Raw genomic sequence first — 25,853 nt, forward strand, 5'->3', positions numbered from 1 at the left:
GGGAGCTGATGGTTTCCTTCTGACCTGAGCCTGACGTGTATTTATTACATTGTGTTTTATGAGCATTGCACACAAGAATTCTTTATTTTCTAGGTGTTTTCCTGGCTAGCTTGAGGGAAATTTGAGAGAGAAATCTCCGTATATAGTCACTCTACTAACTCAGCCAAAATCCATTTCCATTAGCCATCTTCAGCACAGTCACAGTGGTAGGATATTTTTCTTTATCCTAGGAAAAATCAGCACTAAAAATAAAATCCTGGCAGGACTTCCCTAGCAGTTCATTGGTGAAGACCACCTTCCAATGCAGGAGGTGTGTGTTTGATCCTTGATCAGAGAGCTTTCACATGCCTCACAGTCAAAAAACCAAAAAGAGAAAACAGAAAACAGAAATAATACGGTAACAAATTCAATCAAAACTTTGAAAATGGTCCACATTAAAAGAAAATAATCTTTTAAAAAATCATGGCAAAATAACTTGGTAACTTTTAAAGAACTTGAGAACTTGAAGCAGAGGCCATTTCATAAACAAAGGAAAATAAAGAAGTTTATTTGCAATCATAAAACATTTTAACAAACAACTAAGTAAGAAAGATTAGTGATACATCAGTAATTACCACCCTGGTGTCAGAGCATCTTTCTGATCCATCTCCTACCATCCTGGCTTTGCTTCATCTTATTCTAGCAGTTCTGACTGTCTGCCTTCCTCTTCTTCAAAACTAACATTTCCTGAGAAGAAAAAGGAAACATGAGTGTATTAACCTTATTTCTATTTAAAAACTGATGATTTGCTTGCAGATCTTTTGTAATAAATATTAAACACATTATCAGGCAAAGTCATGGAATGTTAACTTTTATCTTAGACAGACTTACATAGTTTTTGTTTTTGGTTTATACAATTTTGTACTGGTACCAGTAATAAAGTAGGCAAAAAATATTTTCAGAGGAAATCCCAAGACAAGAATATGCATGTCAATGAGAGTAAGGTTCATTGTTATCCTTTGCCTATGTGCACTGATCAGTAATGAAACTGATGGACTATAATTTATAAACAACACTGTTGAAACTCTGATCTTTATAGAGGCTGTAATCCACAATTCCCACCCTCTTTCCCCACCCCCATAATAGTGTTTATGTGAATTAATGATGAAAAATTAAATGTTGAAGGGGTTTACATTTTGAAGGCTTACGCTATATATTTCTAGACAGAGCATTATTATAAAGTGTGATAAAGGTGAAAACCATGTCATAAAATAAAGTCACATCATTATCTACCAGGACACCCAAGTCATGAATGTTTGGTGAAATGGAGACTAGCAAGGACAGAGTCAGAGAGAACACGTGTCACACAGCTGTCCTTGTGCAGGTCAGCTAAGAAGGAGTGACATTCCCAGGGTGGGTCCCCTGAGGCATCCCATTCCCCAGGCCTGACCCAAGGACAGCCTCCAGCAAAGGCAGAGAAAACGGGTGCTAGTGCCTCCTCCCCTCCTCCCCTCCTCAGTCACCGAAGCACAGGCTCACCCTGGTCTAAGCCGTCATATTCCTCTCGGTCCTCTCTGCTGGCGTCTCCCTCCTCATCTCCAGGCCGCATCGACTCTAACTCCCCCTCTGACACATCGGTCAGAGGCTGGACCTCCTCCACCATCTCGCCCCCACCTGAGGTGGACAAAAGGAAACGGCATTAGCAGGCGCCTTTCAGCACCCACTCCTGCCTCCTGCTGACAGCAGCACCTGCCTCTCCATCAGGGGGCCACCCCCAACTCAGGGTCCCAACTCCACCCAGGCCTGACGTCTGGTCCCCTGTCCCCATCACACTGATAGGTTTAGGGATGGGCATCCTTTGTCTGATAATCTAACTCCCAAGGGTTTTTTTTGTTTTAAGTGTACAGTATATATCCCAAGGGTTTTGATGAGCATATGGAGAAAGAAGCTCTCTGTTTTCCAGGCTTCTTGAGCAAATTGGGTGACAATCTGATAAAGTCACTGAGCTTTGGTCTCCAAAGGGAAGGGGGTACCACCAAGTAGAGCCCGTACACGGGAAAGTGGAGACCAGAGAGAAGACACCTGATCCAGCCAGGCCTGAGGTCGCCCTACCCAACTGCTCCAGTGGTATGAACCAATGAATTAGTATCAGTATTATTCCATTTAGGCCAACTGGAGTTGCTTCTCAATCCCTTAGAGCTTCCTTGGTGGGTCAGATGGTAAAGAATTTGCCAGCAATGCAGGAGACCCTGAATCAGGACGATCCCCTGGAGAAGGGCCTGGCAATTCACTTCAGTGTTCTTGCCTGGAGAATCCCATGGACAGAGGAGCCTGGTGGGCTACAGTCCATGGGGTCACAAAGAGCTGGACACGACTGGGCGACTAACACTTTCAACCATGCAACAGAAAGGTTCCTGCCCATTGTAACCTTCGATGCCCCCCAGCCCCCTGAGGACTTGCCAGGAAGTCCCCTGTGATGGTCACAGAGAGGTGCTGTCCTTCAGGAAGGACCTGTCACTCCAGTCGCAGTCGGAGCCTTGCCCAGGTCGTGCCCACAGCCAGTCACAGGCCAAGGAGAAGCACTCAGAGCCTGCTCCCCAGAGAGCCCCACTCCACTCACCCCCCTGGACCTCCATACCCTCAGCTCCTGAGACCTCCTCCTGGCCTGGTCTGTCTGCAGCGGGCTGCTCCTGGGGGAGGGTCGGGGTCCACAAAGCCAGCTCTGTGATTTTGGTGGCTTTCCATTTCGGAACGACGGTTATCAGTGTCTCCTCCTCTTCCTCCTCCTCTCCTCTTTCCTAAGTTAATAAATGTAAATTGACCAACATGCATGGGATGTTTACGGTGCGGGTAGATGGGACAGGTTTTGAAAGGTGCTTTAACATTTCTATAACAGGATTCAGTGATCAGAGTAATTGCCAGTGTCAACGGTGTAATCCGAGAGCTGAAAACGGGAGCTTAAAACAGCAAGAATGAGAAACGAAAGTGGGATCAATACAGCTCCTGCACTCATTTCGGTGACAGTGCAAGAGGTTTTCAGACTAACGTTTCCAGCTAAGAAATGGCCAGAGCTAATGACTCCTTGCAACTATTCAGCTACATTTCAGCTCTAAGATTCTTCAAACATTACGAACCAGACACTGAAACCAAGCAGCACCCTGTGGGGCTCCTGGGCATGGAAGCCTTTCTGTGCCCCCATTTCTTGTTTGTAGCAAACAGGCTCCAGCCTTTAGGACCTTCCCTGAGTTCCCAAGGGCAGGTTCAGGCACCGCTAACCAAGGAAGGGAAGGGATGCAGAGACGAGGGAGGGGCAGCCAAGAAACCACAGAGCAGCCTTGCGGCAGGGTCCTGATTCTGCTTCAAGAGTCACACAGAACTATATCTTTGAGCTCTTCTGCAGAATTGAAACCCCAACAAGTGGAAGATGTTAACTACGTGATGAAACGTTCTTCATTCTGGAGAAAAAATCATAGTTTGGTAACCTGGAGAACCAGAGAACTCATCAGGAGAATGCCTGAGGCCAGGTTAAAGGACTGCAGGACCTGCAGGCACCCCATCCTTGTCAAAACCCTACCCTTGAACCATTGCTATAAGACTCCTCACCAAATCCCCCCGCCCCTCCCGCCTTGGGACACACTATGGAAGCCATTAGCTCGCTATGTCCTCCTTTGCCTGGCAAACCAGTAAAGTTATTCTTTTCACCAAAAACTCTGAGATTCAATTCTGCATGAGTGGACAGAGGTCAAGATTCAGCATGAACATCGCTGCAAGCAAAAACCTAAAAACACCCAAAGACATAACGTAAGGACAGGCGAGGGCATGAACTCTTAAGTTCTAGACTTAAGGATTATGGAGAGAAAAATAAAACGCAGTGAAAGTAAACAAAGTCCATCAGTTCTAAATGTGGAATAGTTTATTTGTTGTAGTTCAGTTGCCAAGTCCGGAGAAGGCAATGGCACCCCACTCCAGTATTCTCTCCTGGAAAATCCCATGGATGGAGGAGCCTGGTAGGCTACAGTCCATGGGGTCACTAAGAGTTGGACACGACTGAGCGACTTCACTTTCACTTTTCACTTTCATGCATTGAAGAAAGAAAGAAAAGAAAGAAAGTGAAGTCGCTTAGTCATGTCTGGCTCTTTGCGACCTCATGGACTATAGACTACCAGGCTCCTCTGTCCATGGGATTTTCCAGGCAAGAGAACTGGAGTGGGTTGCCATTGCCTTCTCCAGGAGATCTTCCCAACCCAGATGTTTGAACCCGGGTCTCCCACATTGTAGGCAGACACTTTACCATCTGAGCCACCAGGGAAGTCATACATTGGAGAAGGAAATGGCAACCCACTCTAGTGTTCTTGCCTGGAGAATCCCAGGGACGGGGGAGCCTGGTGGGCTGCCATTTATGGGGTCGCACAGAGTAGGACATGACTGAAGCGACTTAGCAGCAGCAGCAGCCGTCACCAAGTCACGTCCAACTCTTCGCAACCCTGTGGACTGCACCATGCCAGGCCTCCCTGTTCCTCATCATCATAATGTATAACTCCAGCAGTGGTTACAGCCACATATGTCGATGTTGCCAAGCATATTGGTCTACTTCTCAGATTTGTACCTATTAGAAAATTCCAAAGATTTGAACATCAGTCCTACAAATATGGAAAACTTCACTGTCACAAACATATCTAACACACAGAGTGACAGATCCCTGCCTAATACTTCCCCTGAGTCCCCCAGAAATAAACTGCTCTCCTTGGTTTAAAATTTTCTGAGATTTGTCCCCCTGGAAGGGTGACACCAGTGCTCCAGGACAGTTGTACCACAACCCCCTGGAAAGGTTGTTAATGACAGATCGCTGGCCCAGCTCCAGGGTTTCTGATTCAGGAGGTCTGGGGTGAGGTCCGGTAACCTGCATGTGGAACAGATTGCCAGGTGTTGCAAAGCTGCAGGCCCGGGGACTGCACTGCAGAACTGCTGTCTAGGGGGTGTCTGCCGTCTCGTCACTCATAGGTGCTCACGTGCTCTCCCCCCATGGTTCAGGCCCTCCTTCTTCCAGCTGCTGGAGGGTGGGTGGCCGGTCACTCATAGCAAAGTCCCTCCCATGAACTGCCCTTGGCCAAAGGAAGCCACACAACTTAGGTTTCATGCTCCCCACCCCCCCCTGCCCCATCCACGGGCAGCCCACACCCAGTGACTGGTCCACATGGGAGTCTAAGGTACCTGGCCTTTGTTCAGAGCATTTTTAAAAATTACTTTATTTATTTTTGGCTGTGCTGGGTCTTCGTTGCTGCTCTGACTTTCTCCAGTTGCAGAGAGTGGGGGCTACTCTTCCTTGGGGTGCACAGACTTCTCACTGTCGACACTTCTCTTGTTGCAGAGCACTAGCTCTAGGGCATGCAGGTTTCCAGAGTTGTGGCTCCTGGACTTGAGAGCAAAGGCTCAATGGTTGGGGCACATGGGCTTAGATGCTCTGGGGCTTGTGGAATCTTCTCGTATTAAGGATTGAACCCTTGTCTCCTGTACTGGCAGGCAGATTCCTTACCACTGGGTCACCAGGGAAGCCCTGTTCAGGACATTTTAAAGGGTTATCCCATTTCAGAGCTCCCACAGGGTCCCATCACAACCCAATTTTCCCTTCTGTCCGACTCCATTTCCTATACTGCCTCAGGGCAATTGATCCCAACACAGATCTACAGGGTGAGCATCATCGAACAGTTTATTTGCCTATGAATGGAGGAAAAGATACAGACTCTGCAACTTACCACGTCAGTCAAGCGGTACTCCCCATGCTGTTCACATCCAATATCAAACACGTATTTTCCAGGGCCAACAGGCTATGAGCAAAGAGAAACCAACTTCATTCTCGAGTGTCAACACCCGGTAGAAAGTACAAAATGTGTAAATGTGTACACAAAGTACATAAAGTATAAATGTGACCTTCATAAACTCTACCCAAAATCATGGAACTGGGGGAAATCCAATACAAATTAAAGATGCTTTTGTAAACTAACGGCTAATCGAATGCAAAGTGTAGGTCCCCTTACATTTGTTAAAAAAACAAACAAACAAACAAAAAACTACATTTTATTTCTTTACAAAAGTATTTATGACAGAAATTTTACTTGGTCAACACCCACAGTCAAACTAGCTAGAAGAGGACTACTAATAAATAATTTTAAAATATTTATGGAAATATAGTTGATTTAAAAAGCAGAGACATTACTTTGCCAACAAAGGTCCATCTAGTCAAAACTACGGTTTTCCCAGTAGTCATGTATGGATGTGAGAGTTGGACGATAAAGAAAGCTGAGCCCCAAAGAATTGATGCTTTTGAACTGTGGTGTTGGAGAAGACTCTTGAGAATCCCTTGGACAGCAAGATTAGACCAGTCAATCCTAAAGGAAATCCGTCCTGAATATTCATTGGAAGGACTGATGCTGAAGCTGAAGCTCCAATACTTTGGCTACCTGGTGCGAAGAACTGACTCACTGGAAAAGACCCAGATGCTGGGAAAGGTTGAAGGCAGGAGGAGGAGGGCATGACAGAGGATGAGATGGTTGGATGGCATCACCAACTCAATGGACATGAGTTTGAGCAAACTCCAGGAACTGGTGATGGATAGGGAAGTCTGGCATGCTGCAGTCCATGGGGTCACAGAGTCAGACATGACTGAGTGACCGAACTGAACTGAGAGTATGAACATATTCAGAGATATTCTTCCATAACATCAGTAGTCAACGTGGAATGCTATTTCATCAAGGAATCATCATCTATTTACTCACTATTGTTAATATTTATTATGCTGATTCTTTGACAAAAAAACACTATGTAAACATATTCTGAGTTAAATCTTTATGTACAGTCTTGATAATTTCCTCAAAGTAAGTTTATAGAAATTGAATTTCTGGACAAAATTATGTATAGGTAGATAGACAGATAATCTGATAGATAGATTTTATCAGAATGAGCCTCTAGTAATTTTCACTCCCACAACAGCACTTAAGATCCCTTTGTCCTCCATGGAAGCAACCTAGATGCCCATCAGCAGACGAATGGATGAGGAAGCTGTGGTACATATACACCGTGGAATATTACTCAGCCATTAAAAAGAATTCATTTGAATCAGTTCTAATGAGATGGATGAAACTGGAGCCCATTATACAGAGTGAAGTAAGCCAGAAAGATAAAGACCAATAGAGTATACTAACACATATATATGGAATTTAGAAAGATGGTAATGATAACCCTATATGCAAAACAGAAAAAGAGACACAGATGTACAGAACAGACTTTTGGACTCTGTGGGAGAAGGCGAGGGTGGGATGTTTCGAGAGAACAGCATCGAAACATGTATATTATCTAGGGTGAAACAGATCACCAGCCCAGGTCGGATGCATGAGACAAGTGCTCGGGCCCGGTGCACTGGGAAGACCCAGAGGGATCAGGTGGAGAGGGAGGTGGGAGGGGGGGATAGGGATGGGGAATACATGTAAATCCATGGCTGACTCATGTCAATGTATGACAAAAACCACTACAATATTGTAAAGAAATTAGCCTCCAACTAATAAAAATAAATGAAAAAAAAAATCCCTTTGTCCTCAAACCCTTATTTTTTTCTGGGCATTAACATTTGTTCTATTTTTTACATAAGTAAAAAAAATAGGACCTCGGCACTTTAAGTCACAGCTTTTAAATTATTGGCAAGGTTTAATTTTTTCCAACATTTTTGAAATTTAAATCATGTTGATTTACATAAGTGCTTTACATATTACATGTTACAAATATCCCAACCCCATTTGTCATATAGGTTTTAAATTTTCTTTACGGTGTTTTCTAATCTATGTAAGATTATGTTTGTCAAGTGGAATCTCTTGGTTTTTCTTTATATTTATGTTTAGAAAGTCCATCTTTCTCAAAAAAAAAAAAATGCATATTTTTCTGTCTGTGACTTTCTGTTTACATTTAAATCTTTATTTCTTCTAGCAAGTATGATTGGCCAAAACACGTGCTTGGATTTTTCATGACATCAGATGGAAAACCCCAAATGAACTTTTTGGCCAACCCAGTATCTTCACCTAAATGCTGAAAGACAAACTCTGGTTTTATTTTTTCTCCCAAATTGTCATCAAGCTGCCCAGCACCATTTATTGATTTCTCCCCACCATTTCTTTTAACTGGAAATGACACCCTTTCAAGTGCTAAGTTATTATATATACTTGAATCTGTCTACTCTTTAACCTACGTCACTAACTATGTATATCACTAACCTAGAAGCAAACTGTTTTCGTTATTGAAGCTTTATAGTATATTTTACAACTTGCCAGCAAGCATGTGAACAGGTAAATCTCTGAAGGAAGAAAGTCAAACTAACAGGAGAAGTATTTGAAGATGCTGGCCCTCACCAGTAATCAGTGAACTGCACGTTAAAACTATGAGATAACATTTTTTACCGAATAAGGTTTGAAAAAAAAATTAAAGACTAATAAAATCCAGTGTTGGTGAGAAAATGTGATGAAAAGACTCCCATATTCTGTTGGTCAGAGTATAAACTGGCTCAGCTTTTCAGGACAATCAGCAGTATCTGGCCTCATTTAAAACATCAACAGTTTGAAAAAAATATCAAATCTAGGAACACAGGCTCCAACAGTAGGCTGCTGGCATTTGAATCCTAGCTCCATCACTTAACAGAACAACTTTGGGTGCCTCAGTTTAACTTGTTTTTGTTATCTTCATACATAAATGGGTACACTTTTATTTTAAACTATATGAGTTAATACTTGTAAAATACTTAGAACAGTGCATGGCACATAGTAATTACTCAAAAAATGATGCAATATTATTAAGGTAGAATGAAACTAAGTTATATGCAACATTTACTGCACCTAATCATCAATAAATCACCAGCATCTGTAAGAAAAAAAAAATCAATACTTGTAGATTCCCCAATTCCAGTAGCTAACCAACATAAAAACTTCCAAATGTGCACAAAGATAGAAGATGTTTCTCTGGGTATATTTTTGTGTCCTGATAACAGAGTGGTCCTATTTGTGTAGTTAAAATCCCCACTCTACTTCTGTATGAGCTGTGTGTGTAAGTCTGTACCTTCAGGCCACTTGAGGTGGATGGGGAGGAGTCCAGAGGCGGAGTGTTTTACAAGTGGAACAGCCTGGTATGTTACCTGTGCAACTTTAAATCTTTTACTAACTGGCAGAACAAAGTCTCACTTTCATTCTCATTCCTCAGGTTGGTTTAGGTTCACCATATTCATTGATTCCTCCCAACCAACCTGTGTTAAATTCTCTTTCCTCCACCCACCTCCCTGCGACAAAAAAAAATATCCCAGGATAATTTTGCAAGAATGACATACTCAGTGGAGAAGGGAATGGCAACCCACTTTAGTATTGCTGCTTGGGACATCCCACGGACAGCGGAGCCTGGCAGGCTATAGTCCATGGGATCACAAAGAGTCAGACACGACTGAACAACTAAAATAACAAACACATTTAATGTATAGATTTGAGGAAAAGCTGCCTGCACTACAGAGACTACAAGTAGAATCTGTAATAACGGTGTGAATTATATGGGAATGAAAACTGCAATCTGGGGCGACTTTGTTAAATCAGTTGGGTGTTCCCTATGTCAATATCTAACACCTTTCATTTGCTCCAAAAACTCTTTTTTTGTGGAAAGTGTCTGTTCAACCCCTGATCAAAGCTAGAGCAAATGCAGAGTGGTAGGTAGGTTCCAAATGATTCAGGGTTTCTCTGCATCCCACCAGGGCTCGGGAAATAAGACAAGCAAGGCCACAGAATCCTCCAAACAGAGATGATCCATCGTGGGTACTGTGAACTGGAAACCTCCAGGCCCAAGGCCAGGAGCAGCCCTCCAACCCCACCGCAGCCTGGAGTGGGTGGGCTGGCGCAGAGCTCAAGGGAGGAACTCATGTGGTCTTCCTTCCCAGGCTCAGGCTTCGGGCCTCTCAGGAGAAAGAAAGTCAAAACATCACATGCCCAACTGCTCAGTCATTCAAACAAGTAAGGATTTCATATCCAATTTACTTATGAGACCAAGGTCAAGATGCCCCAATGCTATAAGGATTCCCACTGCTGGGAGGCTGGTATGAATGTTACTGAGATGCAGAGACCGGCCAAGCCTCCCCCGCACCCGCCCTGTCCTCTGTGGGTAGCTGAGAGGCTCAGCTCTGTCTCCCTGTCTGGAGCGGGTGGAGGGTTTGCCTGGGTTTGTCCTCTTTTCTGCTCACACATAGTCACAAACAGGGCGGGCGGTGGGGCACAGAGAGTGTTGCTTATTTCACTGGCAAATGTCACTGCCCATTGACTTACGTTTTTGTTCAAGAACTTGCCCTGGTACCTGTGGTTCAGGTGGATGAGCTCAGCTGCACCCTCCTGTTGGCCGTTCACCCAGGCACCCACGTACTTGCTGCCCGTCTCTGCATAGAAGTAGGTGCCCTGCCCGTGCCTGGTGAAGACAAGGAGCACAACACCCTTGGTTCTGCTGCAGTGAAAACCCTTCCAGGTTTATGAGACAGAAATTTAAATCCAGGGGGGCCTAGGCTGATGTGGCTCACAAGCAAAATGGCTTCTATATCTGGGCTCATTCAAAACACATCCTGCTCACAGTCCAGGCATGGCTGGGCACCCCTGCTGGGCAGCGGCGACCTCCTGCCCATCAGCTGGTTGGCTCAGGCAAGGGGCAGGGCTCCTGGGAGCTGTGGTTCAGCCCTAGCAGGTTGTCCTGTGTCCTCCATGGCCTGGGGCCATTGGGCCTGTTTCCCGGGGAACGCACCCGCTCGGCAGAGCATTGCCCACAGGCTCGCCCTAAAGCTATGAACTGCAGCGCCATGCAGCCCAGTGGGCTGCGGTCGTGATTCTGTTGCTTAATCACGGTCGTGTGCTCACGACGTGAACCGAGCTGTGGGTCCGAGGAGGGAATCGAACCTTTGGTGGGCAAACCATTCTCCGGTGTAGGTGTCGTTGTTGACGTAGTAGTACACGCCGTGGCCATGCCGCAGGTCATCTGCCCACTCCCCTGGAGGGACCACACACACGTGTGTGTATGTACATATGTATCTCCACATATGCACACATTTTATCATACATAACATATATCTTGTCATACGTAATAACATATATAAATAGAAATGTTGTTCAAATTAGATTAACATCTACACTGAAATCAAAATGACCACAATGAGATTAGGCTCATGAGGATTTGAAAGAATTAAATTAAATTCCTAAATTAAATTGCTTCGAGTTGATTTAAAAAGCAGATGGAGCCATGTCTGGAGCCAGTTTTCTAAGATTCATGAAACAAAACAAAAGAGAAATCCCATCTCTAGTAGGAAGAGCAGCGACACTCTCCACTTTGGTCTCTGGTTCCAGCAGAAGTCCCGAGGCAGCCTCGGCTCTGGTTTTACGTGGCCACCAGACAGCCTGCTCCAGCCTGCCCCCTGAGAAGGTGGCATCCAAGCTAAGACACGCTGCTGTCACACAAGTGACATTGTCCCTCGCCTGCATTTACTGAACAAGTACCATCGATTAGCCCTGAGCATCTCACCTGTGTGAATCCATCTGGTCCTCACACTGAAGAGAAGGAGGCAGAAGCAAGGAGGAATGAGGTCCCCTGAATAAGGCCACAACTATTGTCACCCCAGCTCCAGTGTTGGGCTCACAGACCTTTTTGGAAATCTGATGAAAACTAGACAATTTCTGCCCAGAAAGGTAGCCCAGAGCCTAACCTTTGCACATGGTTTGAGAAGCTCACCACCCACCCCTGCCTGTCGGAACTGCCTTCATCTGTTGTTGGGATTAGACCAGCACCGTCATCACACAGGAGAAGGCAACGGCACTCCACTCCAGTATTCTTGCCTGGAAAACCCCATGGACGCAGGAGCCTGGTAGGCTCCAGTCCATGGGGTTGCTAAGAGTCGGGCACGACTGAGCGACTTTACTTTCACTTTTCACTTTCATGCACTGGAGAAGGAAATGGCAACCCACTCCAGTGTTCTTGCCTGGAGAATCCCAGGAATGGGGGCTGCCATCTCTGGGGTCACACAGAGTCGGACACGACTGAAGTGACTTAGCAGCAGCAGCAGCAGTCATCACACAGGTGACAGTGGTCGGGGAGCAACAGTGAGGTTCATGGTAGGGGGCAAGAGTCTTCCTGAGACGTAACTCTGTCATGTAACACACTACGGCAGAGGTGAGAACGCCTCCCAGGGCAGAAGCCCTCAGGGAAAGAATCATCATCTAACCAGACACTGTGTTCATCAGAAGAGGGGCTGGTCAGAAATGGAAAACAGCAAGAACAACCCCAAGGAGAAGAATACCACCAAGCACCACATGGCCTGGGTCCACCCTGCTACCCCGGGTCTACCCGCACCCCGCAGCTTCCCTACACCCTACCCCACAGCAAGAAGCTTTGCTTCGTGGTAACACTTCACCTTCGTATCTCGATCCATCTGGGTAGATGAACGTGCCTTGGCCATGCTTTTTGTTTCTAACATATTCTCCGACGTACCGAGCACCATTTTTAAATTTGTAGATCCCCTGAAACACAGTGATGATATAATTTATATCACTCCTGAATTTAATGGTTGCTAAGAGAGCATTAAATCGGGAAAACCACCCACTCAAGTCACCAATTCTGACCTGGCCATGTCTTTTACCATGCTCATAGTCCCCTTCATATATGTCCCCATTGGGCAGTCTCGCTTTCCCGTGTCCGTGCCGTTCACCTGCCTCATTCCGTTCCCCTTCATACTCCTGGACAGAAGATAATCACAGCTACTCTTTATTAAGCATTAACCATGTGCTAAGCATTTCATAAATTCAACAGTACTCCACTGAATTCTCCCAACCCTTAACCTTGTCTTACAAGTGAGGTAGGCTCCAGGCCTGGGTGACATGGAGCATTAGTCCAAGTTCACATAGATGGTACCTGTCCATGGTGGACTTTCACTCTCTCCCTCCACTTTATTATGACAATCCTTTACACTGTAAACAAAACCAACCACTTGGGAGAAAATGCAAGATGGTCCAAGTTGTGTTCTTTACAACGACATGTCTGAAGTATTAATAGCATTTGCAGGTGGAGCAGGTCCTGAACCCACCTTCCTCCAATAATCCATAATTTAAAATACAAATCATCCCTGGGTGTCCATGGCCTGAAGACAGCTTTGAGCTTGAGGAAAGCTCTGATGTCAGGAGAGGAATAGGAGGAGCTGAGGAATGAACCAGACTCAATGGTCAACTTGAGTATACAAACTCAATTCAGTTTAACTTATTTTTAAATTCAAGAGACTTAAGGTTCAAACACTCATAGCCCAGTAGGGAAATAATGTCATATCTATCTTTTTAGTGGGCTTTCCTGGTGACTCAGATGGTAAAGAATCTGCCTGCAATGCAGGAGACCTGGGTTTGATCCCTGCGTTGGGAAGATGCTCTGGAGAAGAAAACGGCAACCCACTCCAGTATTCTTGCCAGGAGAATTCCATGGACAAAGGAACCTGGAGAGCTATAGTCCATGGGGTTGCAAAGAATTGGACACAACTGAGCGACTAATACATACATACACACACACATTTTTAAAGTAAATCAATAAAAAAACAATACTAGCTTCTCATTTCCCTATTGTCTCTGTCCTTCATAAAAGACATGTTTCTCAAGCACCTAATTACATGGGTGTAGCATATAAATAATAAACAATGAAATGGCAAGGGCACAGAGCATGATCTGACCTGGAGTTGGATCTGGATAGACATTAGCACAAATTCAGACACATTAAATCAAGGGCTTTGGGGAAAAAACGTTTTTGCAATTTTTGTGCTTTTCTAGCACTGTTTGGTTCAGAAATTCATGATCAGAATATAAGGCAAACTTTTATAACCTTACAAATGTTTCAGGGTTAGTCTACATCAAAATGTATAAATGACTCCTCTCCCTGCCCCAGAGACTCCCAAATATATCCAAAACAAGCCGCAAGGTTGGCACCTTTCTCAGTCCCTTGGACAAGATCAAACCAGTCAATCTTAAGGGAAATCAATCCTGAATATTCATTGGGAGGACTGATGCTGAAATTGAAATTCCAGGATTTTGTCATCTGTTGTGAACAGCATTGGAAAAGTCCCTGATGCTGGGACAGATTGAGGGCAGAGGAGAAGAGGGCATCATGGAAGGGTCGGAAGAGCCCAGCTTGGGATGACCAGCCATTCAAGGAAACTGCCTCCATGGAGGGTAACAGCAGGACGCTTCCAAAGCCTTCTATTTGGAAATCTTTGCCTTTAACGGGAGGAGGAATAGGGGAGGGGGGAGCGAGAAGGGATGTGGCAAGAGGACGTCATAACGTTTCACCTTTCAGAGCCAACTTGCAGGACGCAGAGCCCGCTGTGGCCAGCATGGTCCTTGTCCTTGGCTGGGCCTCCTGGAGGGACTGTGGCGGGCCTCCAGGCCGCCCCACTCTCTGAACCCGGTTTCCAAGGGCCCACGCAACCCTGGGAGCTCCTCCCTTACCCGAAACTCTCACCCCAAGATCATTCTCTCCCTCCTCTTCCAACTCCTCCGAGCCCAGGTCCGACATGGCTTCGCCCCAGTCTGGATGCCCACTGCCGCCTGCGCCTTTCTAGTCGGTAGGTACCAGCTGCCTGCACCACGCGTCCGCCGTCGCCATGGAGACGCAGCCAGGCTCTCTCCCTCCCAGCCCAAGCGGAGAAGCTGGAAGGCAGGGGAGGAGTAACCGTTAACCTTCGGGTGCTGTCATAGCAACGGGAAGCAACCGCCTGTCGCCTTCCGGGGGAGAGGGCGGGGCCTGGGGGCGGGACGGCTTGGGAAGGAGCCAATGGCTGCCTTCAGGTGCTGTCATAACAACGTAAGGAGAGCCTCGGCCAATCGTCACCCAGGTAGGAGGGAGGGGCGGGGCCTGAGGCGCATTGGGTACCCACCTGCTCTCTTACCTGGACACCACGTGGCTGCCCCCCTTTAACCAGCGGCTGGGTGATGCTGAAACGAGAAGGGGTGGAGGAAGCTCATAGGGCCAGCTCTGGAAAGGGCCTCGCCCCTCCTAGAGGTGGACACTGACCCTTCTCAGCCCTGGGCCTTGGTTCCTTGGGTCTCTCCATAGGCCCTGCCTGCCCCTCATCACCTTTCTGGGCTCTTCCGACCCTTCCATGTTGGCGGTCCACAGAGATGCGTTCTTCGATATCTTTTCTTGTGTTTGTAAGCATATTCTGACTCAAAGAGTCAGCTCCGACTCATTAGCAGATGCAAGTCTACCCTCTACCCTGATGCTCATCAGGGTTTGACACCCCTCCTCCATCCCAGATGTGAGACCAGTCTCCTGGGAGTCCCCAGTGGAGCTCGCTCCCACACACACACACACACACACACACACACACACACATTCACACTCATTCCCACTCTTAAATGGGCCTCTCTTCCTATCTTCCCTCCAGTTATCTGACACTCAGTCTGCCCAGGACCCCTCATGATCTCCTTCCCAGTTCCTCTGTCACCACCCCAGTCCAGGCCTTCTTCCTCCCCTTGTTAACTCTGGCAATAGGCTCTGATTCAGCCTGCTTGTCTCCAGACTTAGGCACTCTTAACCACCTCACCCTCCTCCTCTACTCAGGAACTCACGTGCAGACCAGACTGCATGCAGACCACTGTATTCACTATCTCCATATACAAACCCCAAGTCATCCTCTCAGCCTCCTGGTCCATCAACACCTTCCTAAACTTGTTACATGATTTAGATAAAAGCAAACCATGAGCACTGTCCCCAGTACATCCTTCACTTCCCCATGTCTGTGTCTTTGCCTGTGCCAGATGCTTCCCCTGGAAATCTTCCTTGTGATGGCCTTGCCTATAGTCAGAGCCATTCTTCAAAGACTGGCTAAGGAACCACTTCCAGAAAAAGCTCAAAATTCATGATAAGGATGCCCTCCCCCCAGGAGGAAGAGGGCAACAGGGTTGGAGAAAGAGGAAAGGACTTCCCCTCTCTGTATCATCTGTCTATTATCTATCTATCCATCTGTCTACCTAGTTTAAAGTTCTGAGCGAGACAACATGCAAAATTTAAAGTAGTGAGTTTTTATTAGTATATATTAACCATATTTCTCTGTATTTTTTATTTTTTACTCTAAATATTGGACACCTTCCACCTGCAGCTTCTTCTGATCCTTCAAGTGAGTTGTTCTGTCTTTTAATTCCCATTGTACCTTTAGCCGTCTTTATCATACACACAGGGCAAGCTCTATCTCACGTCACAGTCATCCAGGTGGTTGTCTGATTATTGGACACTCAGAAGCCACACTGCCCTCATCTGTCTCCCGACAGCACCTAGCAAAGTGTTTTGCACACAATGGATGATCAACCAAGCCAGGAAAATCCAGTCCACGTGAGCCTTTAGATCCCCTGGTGAGATACAAATATGTTCTTCCTTTATCACGTATACTTGAAAGCATCTCTATTTTGCATGTGGAAATAAACAAAGACCACCCAATGAGAGAAAGCAAAGACTTTTATTTGGGGCTTGCTCTAGTAAGAGGGTCAGTCACGATCACTCATATTTTGAAAGAGACTAAAAAGCAGGCAGAGGAGTGGGAAAACTTTATAGTGGAAAAAAGGTAAGCATTTAGTATCCTGACTGGAGGCTGAGAGTATGGGGAAGCTGCTGGAGGGCTCAGGAGAACCCAGGCATCCTAGGTGATGGGTGAGGGTAGAAATTCAGCTTTCTCTGATTGGTCCTAAGGTGGAAATGGGGGCAAAAATTAGGTAAACTCCCAGCTGTTAATCAAGTCCTGGCCATTTGGTGGGGCATGTGTGCTCAGTCGTGTCTGACTCTTTGTGACCCCATGGACTGTAGCCCGCCACGATCCTCTGTCTGTGGGGTTCTCCAGGCAAGAATACTGGAGTGGTTTTTCATTTCTTCCTCCAGGGGATCTTCCCTACCCAGAGATCATCTCCTGTGTCTCCTGCATTGGCAGGCATATTCTTTACCATTGAGTCACCTGGGAAGCCCCATTTGGAGCCTATTGTTAAAGGGGTACTTGTTTGCTCCTGGATCCGTTAGAAAAGAACTGACTTCCTGCGAGTCTGGCCTACAGTAGGGTGGTTTCCTGGGAAGTTTACTGTAGATAGTGGGTTGGTTTCCTGGGCTTGCTGCTGCAAGTTGTGGATCAAAATTCAGTTTTTAATTATGGTTTGGCCACTGTACATTTGTATATCTAATTCTTAATGTGTTTTTGCAAATTATACAAATAACTGTGTTTTATCTTAAATCTAAATATTGCATGGTACTCTGAGTGGCTTTTAAGGTTTAATACCTTCTATAATAATAATATTCCCAATTTTTACTTATTTAAATCTAATACTTTAAAAAATTGATCTAAATGGAGGAACAGATCTTAAAGTCATCTTCATTTAGTGGAAACATTACTCACCTAGAGCCAAAATGCCCAACTTTCAAGTCTGGGATCCCACATCCTATTAGCTTCAGTGACCTCAGGGAACTCAGCAGTCCTGTGAGCCTCCGTTTCCTATCCTGCTGTTGTTGTTCAGTTGCTAAGTTATGTCCAACTCTTTGTGACCCCATGAACTGCAGCACGCCAGGCTTCCCTGTCCTTCACTATCTCCCAGAATTTGCTCAAACTCATGTCCATTGAATTATTGATGCCATCCAACCATCTCATCTTCTGTTGCCCCCTTCTCCTCTTGCCCCCAATCTTTCCCAGCATCAGGGTCTTTTCCAATGAGTTGGCTCTTCACATCAGGTGGCCAAAGTGTTGGAGCTTCAACTTCAGCATCAGTCCTTCCATTGAACATTAAGGGTTGATTTCCTTTAAGATTGACTGATTTGATCTCATTGCTGTCCAAGGGACTCTCAAGAGTCTTCTCCAGCACCACAGTTCAAAAATATCAATTCTTTTTTTTTTTTTTTTTTTTTTTTTTTTAATTTTTATTAGTTGGAGGCTAATTACTTTACATCATTACAGTAGTTTTTGTTATACATTGATATGAATTAGCCATGGATTTACATGTATTCCCCATCCCAGTCCCCCCTCCCACCTCCCTCTCCACCCGATCCCTCTGGGTCTTCCCAGTGCACCAGGCCCGAGCACTTGTCTCATGTACCCAACCTGAGCTGGTTATCCGTTTCACCCTAGATAATACACATGTTTCAATGCTGTTCTCCTGAAACATCCCACCCTTGCCTTCTCCCAGAGTCCACAAGTCTGTTCCATACATCTGAGTCTCTTTTTCTGTTTTGCATATAGGGTTATCGTTACCATCTTTCTAAAGTCCATATATATGTGTTAGTATACTGTAATGGTCTTTATCTTTCTGGCTTACTTCGCTCTGTATAATGGGCTCCAGTTTCATCCATCTCATTAGAACTGATTCAAATGAATTCTTTTTAATGGCTGAGTAATATTCCATGGTGTATATGTACCACAGACTTCCTCATCCATTCGTCTGCTGATGGGCATCTGGGTGTTTCATGTCCTGGTATTCTACAAACAGTGCTGCGATGAACATTGGGGCATGTGCTTTTCAGACCCCTGGAAGCTTTCCTTGTGTGTATTGCCCTGAAGTAGGATGACTGGAGTCATATGGCAGTATATTTCCTAGTTTTTAAGAATCGTCCTGGTTTTCCTGGGCTGTAGCTAATTTGCATCACAATCAGTTTAAATTCTTTTCCACACATTAACAATTCTTTGTTGTATTTTGAATTAAGCCATCTTGTTACTTATTAAATATGATGGTACCTCATGTGGCTTTTATTTATACTCTATATAATATAGTCCAAATGTTATATAACATACTTTTCATTGATTTGAGAACATTTTAAAGTCTCTTCTTGGGAAACATTCTCCTAGAGCAAAATGGCCCAACTTTAGTTGGGTCCAATTTATTTTTCAGTGAGTGTAGCAGGAGGAGCTGCCTTCTATCTTTTTGTTGTAATCGTTGTCTGTTTGTCAATTTGTGACTCCCAATCTGAGCACCAGGCTGTCCTTTTCACTACCCTTTGCTCAAGTATTCCATTGTTGTGCCAAACACTATTTGTATGTTTCTCTTGCCCATTTGTCATTTTTGCCATTATTGCTCTGCAATCAGGGAAGTGTGGGATAGTAGATTCCAGCTGGTCCTTATGTGGAACATTAGGTATGTTTCCTTTAAGATTGATAGTTGTTCATTGCTGTAACTTCAGATCTTCTACACCATTGAGTTCAAAAATATCAATTCTTTAACCCTTCTTTATGGGTCGTAAAGCCTTCTTTATGGTCCAACTCTCATATCCCTATCCTGTTAAGTGAGGGGAATAAACCCTTCCCAACTCAAACAGCTGCCCTGGGGATCAAAGATGACACTTTATTTGTACATTATTTATTTTGATAGCTATATAATTCTATCAACAAAGATATTACAAAAGAATCACACATTATTAATAGAAAGTTCTCATACCCACCTCCCCCTAAAGGCATGTTGTGGGATGTTGCTAGGGAAGGAAGCAGTGACTGAGGAAACACAGAGTTTGCTCTTACTGGAAGCATTACAGAGCCCAAATCCATGAGGCAGATATCCAAATAATCCCCCCAGGTCTTCCAGAACACACAGACCTTTCCTTCTGAAAAAGGTTGCAGTCTTTACCATATCTCAGATCCAAATCCATCACTCTTCGAAAAAAGAAACAATGTACAAGCAAATTAACACACAAGACCATACAATTATATTGTTTGTTAGCTGCAAAGTTACAAACATTGTAAACACCCCAAATGAACAGTACTTCTTGTGGGAAAAAGTGGGGACTTTAGAAGGACAGATGATTGTGATTTTCTTCTTTATATTTGACAGCTGCCACATTTAATTCAGTGGACCATGTCTTTTTATAATAAAACCTCAAAACATTTTAAATATTAGAAATCTGGAATGAAATGGAAATACAATCAAGAATGTACAACTAGATGTTAACTTTTCTGCACATAAAAAAAAATGTCAGAAATTCAAATTTCCTCTCACAATGCCAGGAAGTAATAATGTTCTGACTGTGCTGGCAGTGTTTGAAGAGTTTTATAGGAATTGTCTTCTTAAATAATCACTGTCATTTCCCCATTGTACAGCTAAGGAAAAGAAGCCACAGAGAGGTAAAGACATTGCTCAAAATCACACAGCCAATGGGATTCAAACCATGCCACCTGACTCAAGCTATTACTGTTAATCACTGTATTCTACTGTCCTTCCCCCAGATCTCTGATTTAAAGGAATAACTATGGTTTCTGGAAGTGAAAGTGACCTTAACCATCTACCAAGTGGAGACCCACTGGCTCAAAGATCCTTTGATTAAAAAAACCAGAAAGTTGTTTAAACACACCCTTCTCTGGATCACACCATAAGCAGCTGGATGCCTAGCCATTGAGTTATTAGATCCTAAAACTTAAAATTTGATTTATGTCTTAGGCAAATAAGTCAGAGTCCCCCTGCTCCCTAAAGTCCCTTGTGGTTCTATTGGTAAAGAATTCGCCTGCAGTGCAGGAGACCCAGGTTTGATCCCTGGGTTGGGTAGACGCCCTGGAGAAGGAAAAGGCAACCCACTCCAGTATTCTTGTCTGGAGAATCCCATGGACAGTTCATGGGTTAACAAAAGTCAGACATGACTTACTGACTAAATCACCAGCATCCCTCAAAAATATCTTTCAGTCAATCTATAGTAATTTCATTATCCTGCAGGTTTAGCAGCTGTCCAAATAAGGCAAAGTGAGGTAAACTTCAGGACTAGACCCCCAGCCTCCTGCAGCAGCAACTAGCCCAGAGATTGCTTCCAGAAAGAGGATGCTGTCGCTCAGGTCAGACTGAGAGCCCCATCCACCCTCTCCCTAGAAGAGGCCAGAAAAGGCCTCATTAGGTCAATGGGACACCGGGCAGCCCAGGCCTATGTGACCCTTAACCCCCAGGTGACAGGCAAGCGTTTGGTGATCAGAGAAGCAGAGCTTTCCAACTCTGGAGGCCTGCAGAAGGCTCACAGGAAGACTGGCGAAAGGTGAGGCCTCACTAGGAGGAGTTTCTTCCCTGGAAAAAGGAGGAAGTCCTCTTCCACTTCCTCCCCTGGCCCTGGAGGCACTTCCGTAACCCCCCAGCCAGCCGGCCCTTCCCATCAGCCCCCGGGAGGGGGTTCCAGTCCTCTCCCTTTCCCCCGCCCCACCCTTGCGCAGATAAGGCCTCCGCGGGAGAAGGGAGGGGTGCGGCGGCGGCGGCGGGGCCTCAGGTGAGTGGAGAAGGCCGAGACCACGGTTTCTCTGAGCTCCGTTCCCCCAGGCAGAAGTTATCTTTTTGCTTTTCTTAAGTATAAATGAGAGACCCTCCTCTCTCTACCTCGCCCACCCCCAGCGAAAAGGACTGAAGGAAACCGCGTCGAAGGTTCAGCGCTGAGGAGCTGAGGAGGGTGCCTTGTGCTTATAGGGTGGGGCTGCCCCGGGGGGAGGAAAGTGTCCTGGAGGCCTCCCGGGGGTCCGCTTCCAGTCTTCCACACCTTTCTGACTCGCCTCCTAGCGGGGTCGGGCCGCCTGGCAGTTGCCATGGCGACTGGCAGAGTTGAGGCTCGTCCCTACTTAAGGGTGCGGTGCTAGCTAAGTCGCTCAGTAGTGTCCGACTTTGCGACCCCATGGGCAGCAGTCCGCCAGGCTCCTCTGTTCATGGGATTCTGCCAGCAAGAATACTGGACTGGGTTGCTATTTCCTTCTCCAGGGGATCTTCCCAACCCGGGGATCAAACCCAAGTCTCCCACATTATGGGCGGATTCCTTACTGACTGAGACACCAGTGACCGTGGAGGCAGAGAAAAGTCCCTGAGGACTGATGCAAATAGGGTTGGTTCCCTGTTTGTTTACAAACAGCTCAGATAAAAACCAGAGACTTTTCAACATAATGAATTCAGGCCCATCTTCACTGTGGAAATGGAAGGTTGTTTATTAAAATACTTGTATTCTTGGGAATTGAACTCCTCAGTTCAGTTCAGTCACTCAGTCTTGTCTGACTCTTTGCAACCCCATGGACTGCAGCATGCCAGGCTTCCCTGTCCATCACCAACTCCCAGAGGATGCTCAAACTCATGTCCATCAAGTGGGTGATGGCATCCAACTATCTCATCCTCTGTCATCCCCTTCTCCTACCTTCGATCTTTCCCAGGATCAGGGTCTTTTCCAATGAGTCAGTTCTTCTCATCAGGTAGCCATAATATTGGAGTTTCACCTTTAACATCAGTCCTTCCAATGAACATTCAGGATGGATTTCCTTTAGGATTGACTGGTTTGACTTCCTTGCTGTCCAAGGGACTCTCAAGAGTCTTCTTCAACACGCCAGTTCAAAAGCACCAATTCTTCGGCGCTAAGCTTTCTTTATGGTCTCACACCCATACCTCACATCCATACATGACTACTGGAAAACCATAGCTTTGACTAGATGAACCTTTGTCAGCAAAGTAACGTCTCTGCTTTTTTAGTATGTTGTCTAGGTTGTTCATAGCTTTTCTTCCAAGGAGCAAGCATCTTTTAATTTCATGGCTGCAGTCACCATCTGCAGTGATTTTGGAGCCCAGGAAAGTTGAACTCCTATATATACACAAACACACACTTAGAGGTGTACCTACACATAAGTATAAAAACACAGGCACTCACTGGGAAGACCCAGAGGGATCGGGTGGAGAGGGAGGTGGGAGGGGGGACTGGGATGGGGAATACATGTAAATCCAGGGCTAATTCATATCAATGTATAACAAAAACTACTGTAATGATGTAAAGTAATTAGCCTCCAACTAATAAAAAAAAAAAAAAAAAAAAAAAAACACAGGCACTGCAGTTGTTTTTTAAAAAAAAAAAATAGTTTTTATGGCATTTAGTGGGTAGGAGTCAGACCCAAATTTGAAATCTTAACTTTGATTGCTTCTTTCTGAATAAAATGGAGGTAATAGTTCCCTATCCTTTTAGGGTTGTTGTGAGGTCTAAATAAGATGTTTATAATGAGCTTAGTGTGTGCCCAGCACACAGTAAAGCACCTGGTAAATACTAGCTATTATCATTAATAATTACATTGTTGTTGCTCAACAGTAATAGTAAATGTCCACTATTACTGTTAATAACTACACTTTGGTTACTCATATGGAGACAAACACATTCTATTCATCAACAGGTCTTTGGGTAAGTTTTGACTCCAGATTATCTTGGTCATTTTCAATTGTGTCTTCCTGGAAAGGATCAAACTGCCAAAGATGGTTCAGCCAGGTAATTATGACAGTCAGAACTTACTCTGTGAACAGCAGATGATGTTTAATGCTTATATTCAATATCACTAATACCTGTAAGGGTGGAAAGAGACAGAAGTTTCTGGAAATATACAGAGAAGTAGGTTTCTATGTGTAAGGAGCTGTTTTAACTGTTTGAGGTTATGTCTCTTAAATGAGTACAGCTCCCTGGTGGCTTAGATGATAGAGAATATGACTGCCATACTGGAAACTTAGGTTCAATCCATGGCTCGGGAAGATCCCCTGGAGAAGGGAATGGTTACCCACTACAGGATTCTTGTCTGTAGAATCCTGTGGACAGAGGAGCCTGGCGGGCTATAATCTATGATTATCACTCTTATAAGAGTGGCAGTTGACAAGAAGGAAATACACATCCCTACACACCTACATAAGTTATGCAGTTTAATGGAAGGATGTTGAGAAAACTGTGGTTCAGAGAGGAAATAAATTCTTTTCCACTCAGGTCGTGGGATTATGCAGTAATTCATCACAACCAGTGGGCTGACAGGTTAGTGGAGTCAGCCAGGGTGGAGACAGGAAACATCAGGAAGCTGGACAGATATTTCATGTTGGGCTGCAGCTTGAGGATACAGACTGTGCTCCCCTCCCCCACCTGATAGCAGTGCCAGGCACACAGTAAGCCCTCAGTCGAAGAAGTTTATCAGAGTTGTGTTAGCTAGCATTTTGCAACAGCATTGTACTTTAAGCAACACTTGGAAAGGAAAGAAAAGGTAAAATATATCAACTTTACATTCTTTTTTTCTTCTAGTTCATATCTTGCTGTTGTTGTTGTTGTTTTTAATTCTCCTTAAATCAGATTTCGTTTTCAAGGGGCTCTCTCAGTATATCAGTTAAATAACTATTACTGAGTGTGTCCTGGGTCCCTAGTCAAATACCAGGGGTTATGAGGAAATGAGAAAAAAAAAAAATTACAGGCTCATTTGGGACAAATTTGACATCAATCCATGCTATTAAAAAATTTACTGAAGCTATAATTTCTGATGGCTACATGTTAATGCCTTATTCTAAAATGAATGTCCTTCCCAACTAGCAGATAAGAAGGTTGGTTCTGCGTCTGATGTTACCTGTGACCTTGCTATGACTAGCAGTGATGGTGGTGGCAGACCCCATGGAACAAGGGGCTGCACCTTTCAGGGCAAGACGAGTCTCTCTGAGTAAGGAGCAGAGGAGGAGGGTGCAAGCTGAGTGACACGTCCACACTTCTCAGAATCAGGCTGCCCTACCTGCTGGAGGTCGTAATAAGGTCAAATAAGATGTTGAGGATGAGAATGCTCTGGAAACGCCAGATGCTGGGGAAATGTAATGTGTATGTTTAACTGACCTTTTGAAGTCATTAATTGTATAATATTTGATGCGTACAGAAGAATAAATATTCATAAATGTCAGTGACGTCACAAAGTCACTCGGTGAACACCTGGGAACCTCTCCTCCAACTAAAGAAATGAATGAAGAAATGAGGAAAATCATAACCCTCTGAGTGCATAGGTCTCTGTCCACATCTCGAATCCGACTCTACTGTAGAATTCAGTTATATAGGATGGAGGGTTACTGGGTGATGGCAAGGAGCCCTAAGACTATAAACACCTGCTCCCACATTGCCTTCTAGAACGGCCGGTCCAGTCCTGCCCACTCCAGCAGAGTGACTGATCGCTGCTGCTCCCTCGCTTGCTGTAAGTCATTTCTCTTCTCTGCTCATTTTCTGGGCAGAGCAGCGTCTCAGAAGTGCCTCTCCTTTGTATTTCCTTGATTATTTGTGGAGATAAGGACCCTCCCTGCCCCACCCCAGGGCCCCTTCACCCTCAACATTAGCTATTGCTAACTATTTGGGTCACATTTCTCCATGACACCCTCATGGATCCCTGTATGTTGTTCCTTTGTTCTCTGAAACACAAGACCCATGTTCTCTACCTGGGGAATAGTTCTTCAGCTTTAATACAGGAAGTCCCCTGCCTACGAATCTTCAAGTTGTGAACTGTCAAAGATGCAAACGTGCATTCCGTCAACGTCAGGCGTGATTGAAACTGCAGCCTGCCCTCCGTCTCCCATTGCCGATGACCCTTCAGCTCTACCATCTCCCACCTCCTCTCCCTCCTCCAGTCAGTCAGTAACTCTTCTTGCCTCTTCACTCAGTGCTAGCCCCCGTATGTCAGCTGTTGTACTGGACACTTGTACTTTTCAAGGTACTATTCTATAATATTAACATTTCTTTTCTTTATTTTTTGTGTTTGGTTTTTTTTATGGATTATTTGTGTGAAAAATATTATAAATCTATCGCAGTACAGTACTATATAGCTGACTGTGTTCATTGGGTACCTAGGCTGAATTTGTTGTACTTAGGAACAAACTGGACTTGGAATGGAACTCATTCATACATAGGGGACTTACTGTACCTTACCTAGATGTCACCTCTGGGGGCCGCCTCTCCTGATGGTGAGACGCCTCTCTGGCTCCTTCTGACACCCCTCTGGCTGTGGTTGTGGCCCGCCCCCCCTCAGCCTACTTGTGACTTGTATTTCTGGGTCAGCCTCCCTAGGGGGACAGGGCCTTGACCCC

The 25,853-nt window shown here is 45.1% G+C and overlaps 2 protein-coding genes across 6 annotated transcripts in view; one reads left to right on the forward strand and one right to left on the reverse strand.

Annotated features, from left to right (window-relative positions):
* Positions 1 to 517: 517 nt before the first annotated feature.
* On the reverse strand, positions 518 to 14,598 carry RSPH1 (radial spoke head component 1). 3 transcript variants are annotated; one of them, XM_020875077.2, is made up of 9 exons: positions 14,515 to 14,598; positions 12,642 to 12,755; positions 12,434 to 12,539; positions 10,929 to 11,019; positions 10,314 to 10,449; positions 5,733 to 5,804; positions 2,618 to 2,777; positions 1,519 to 1,653; positions 518 to 726 (listed from the first exon to the last, which is right to left on the reverse strand). In XM_020875077.2, exons 1-9 carry the CDS (start codon positions 14,566 to 14,568, stop codon positions 674 to 676), a joined length of 921 nt encoding a protein of 306 aa, XP_020730736.2. In that variant the 5' UTR covers positions 14,569 to 14,598; the 3' UTR covers positions 518 to 673. The 3 variants fall into 3 exon arrangements, with proteins under 3 accessions (XP_020730736.2, XP_070322919.1, XP_070322920.1); XM_070466818.1 differs by having other exon boundaries at positions 10,929 to 11,014; positions 12,429 to 12,539; XM_070466819.1 differs by lacking the exons at positions 518 to 726; positions 1,519 to 1,653; positions 2,618 to 2,777 and adding an exon at positions 4,474 to 4,879.
* SLC37A1 (solute carrier family 37 member 1) overlaps positions 14,525 to 25,853 on the forward strand; it is a 97,032-nt gene continuing 85,703 nt past the window's right edge. The window contains exons 1-2 of one of the 3 annotated variants that reach the window (XM_020875073.2): positions 21,222 to 21,249; positions 24,907 to 24,970. The gene's annotated coding sequence lies outside the window, so the exon portion shown is untranslated. Of the gene's footprint in view, positions 14,618 to 21,167; positions 21,250 to 24,906; positions 24,971 to 25,853 lie in introns of those variants that run through there. The other 2 variants (XM_070466817.1, XM_020875074.2) reach the window with 2 other exon arrangements.

This window comes from Odocoileus virginianus, chromosome 4 (assembly GCF_023699985.2).
Source record: "Odocoileus virginianus isolate 20LAN1187 ecotype Illinois chromosome 4, Ovbor_1.2, whole genome shotgun sequence".
Lineage (NCBI taxonomy): Eukaryota > Metazoa > Chordata > Mammalia > Artiodactyla > Cervidae > Odocoileus > Odocoileus virginianus.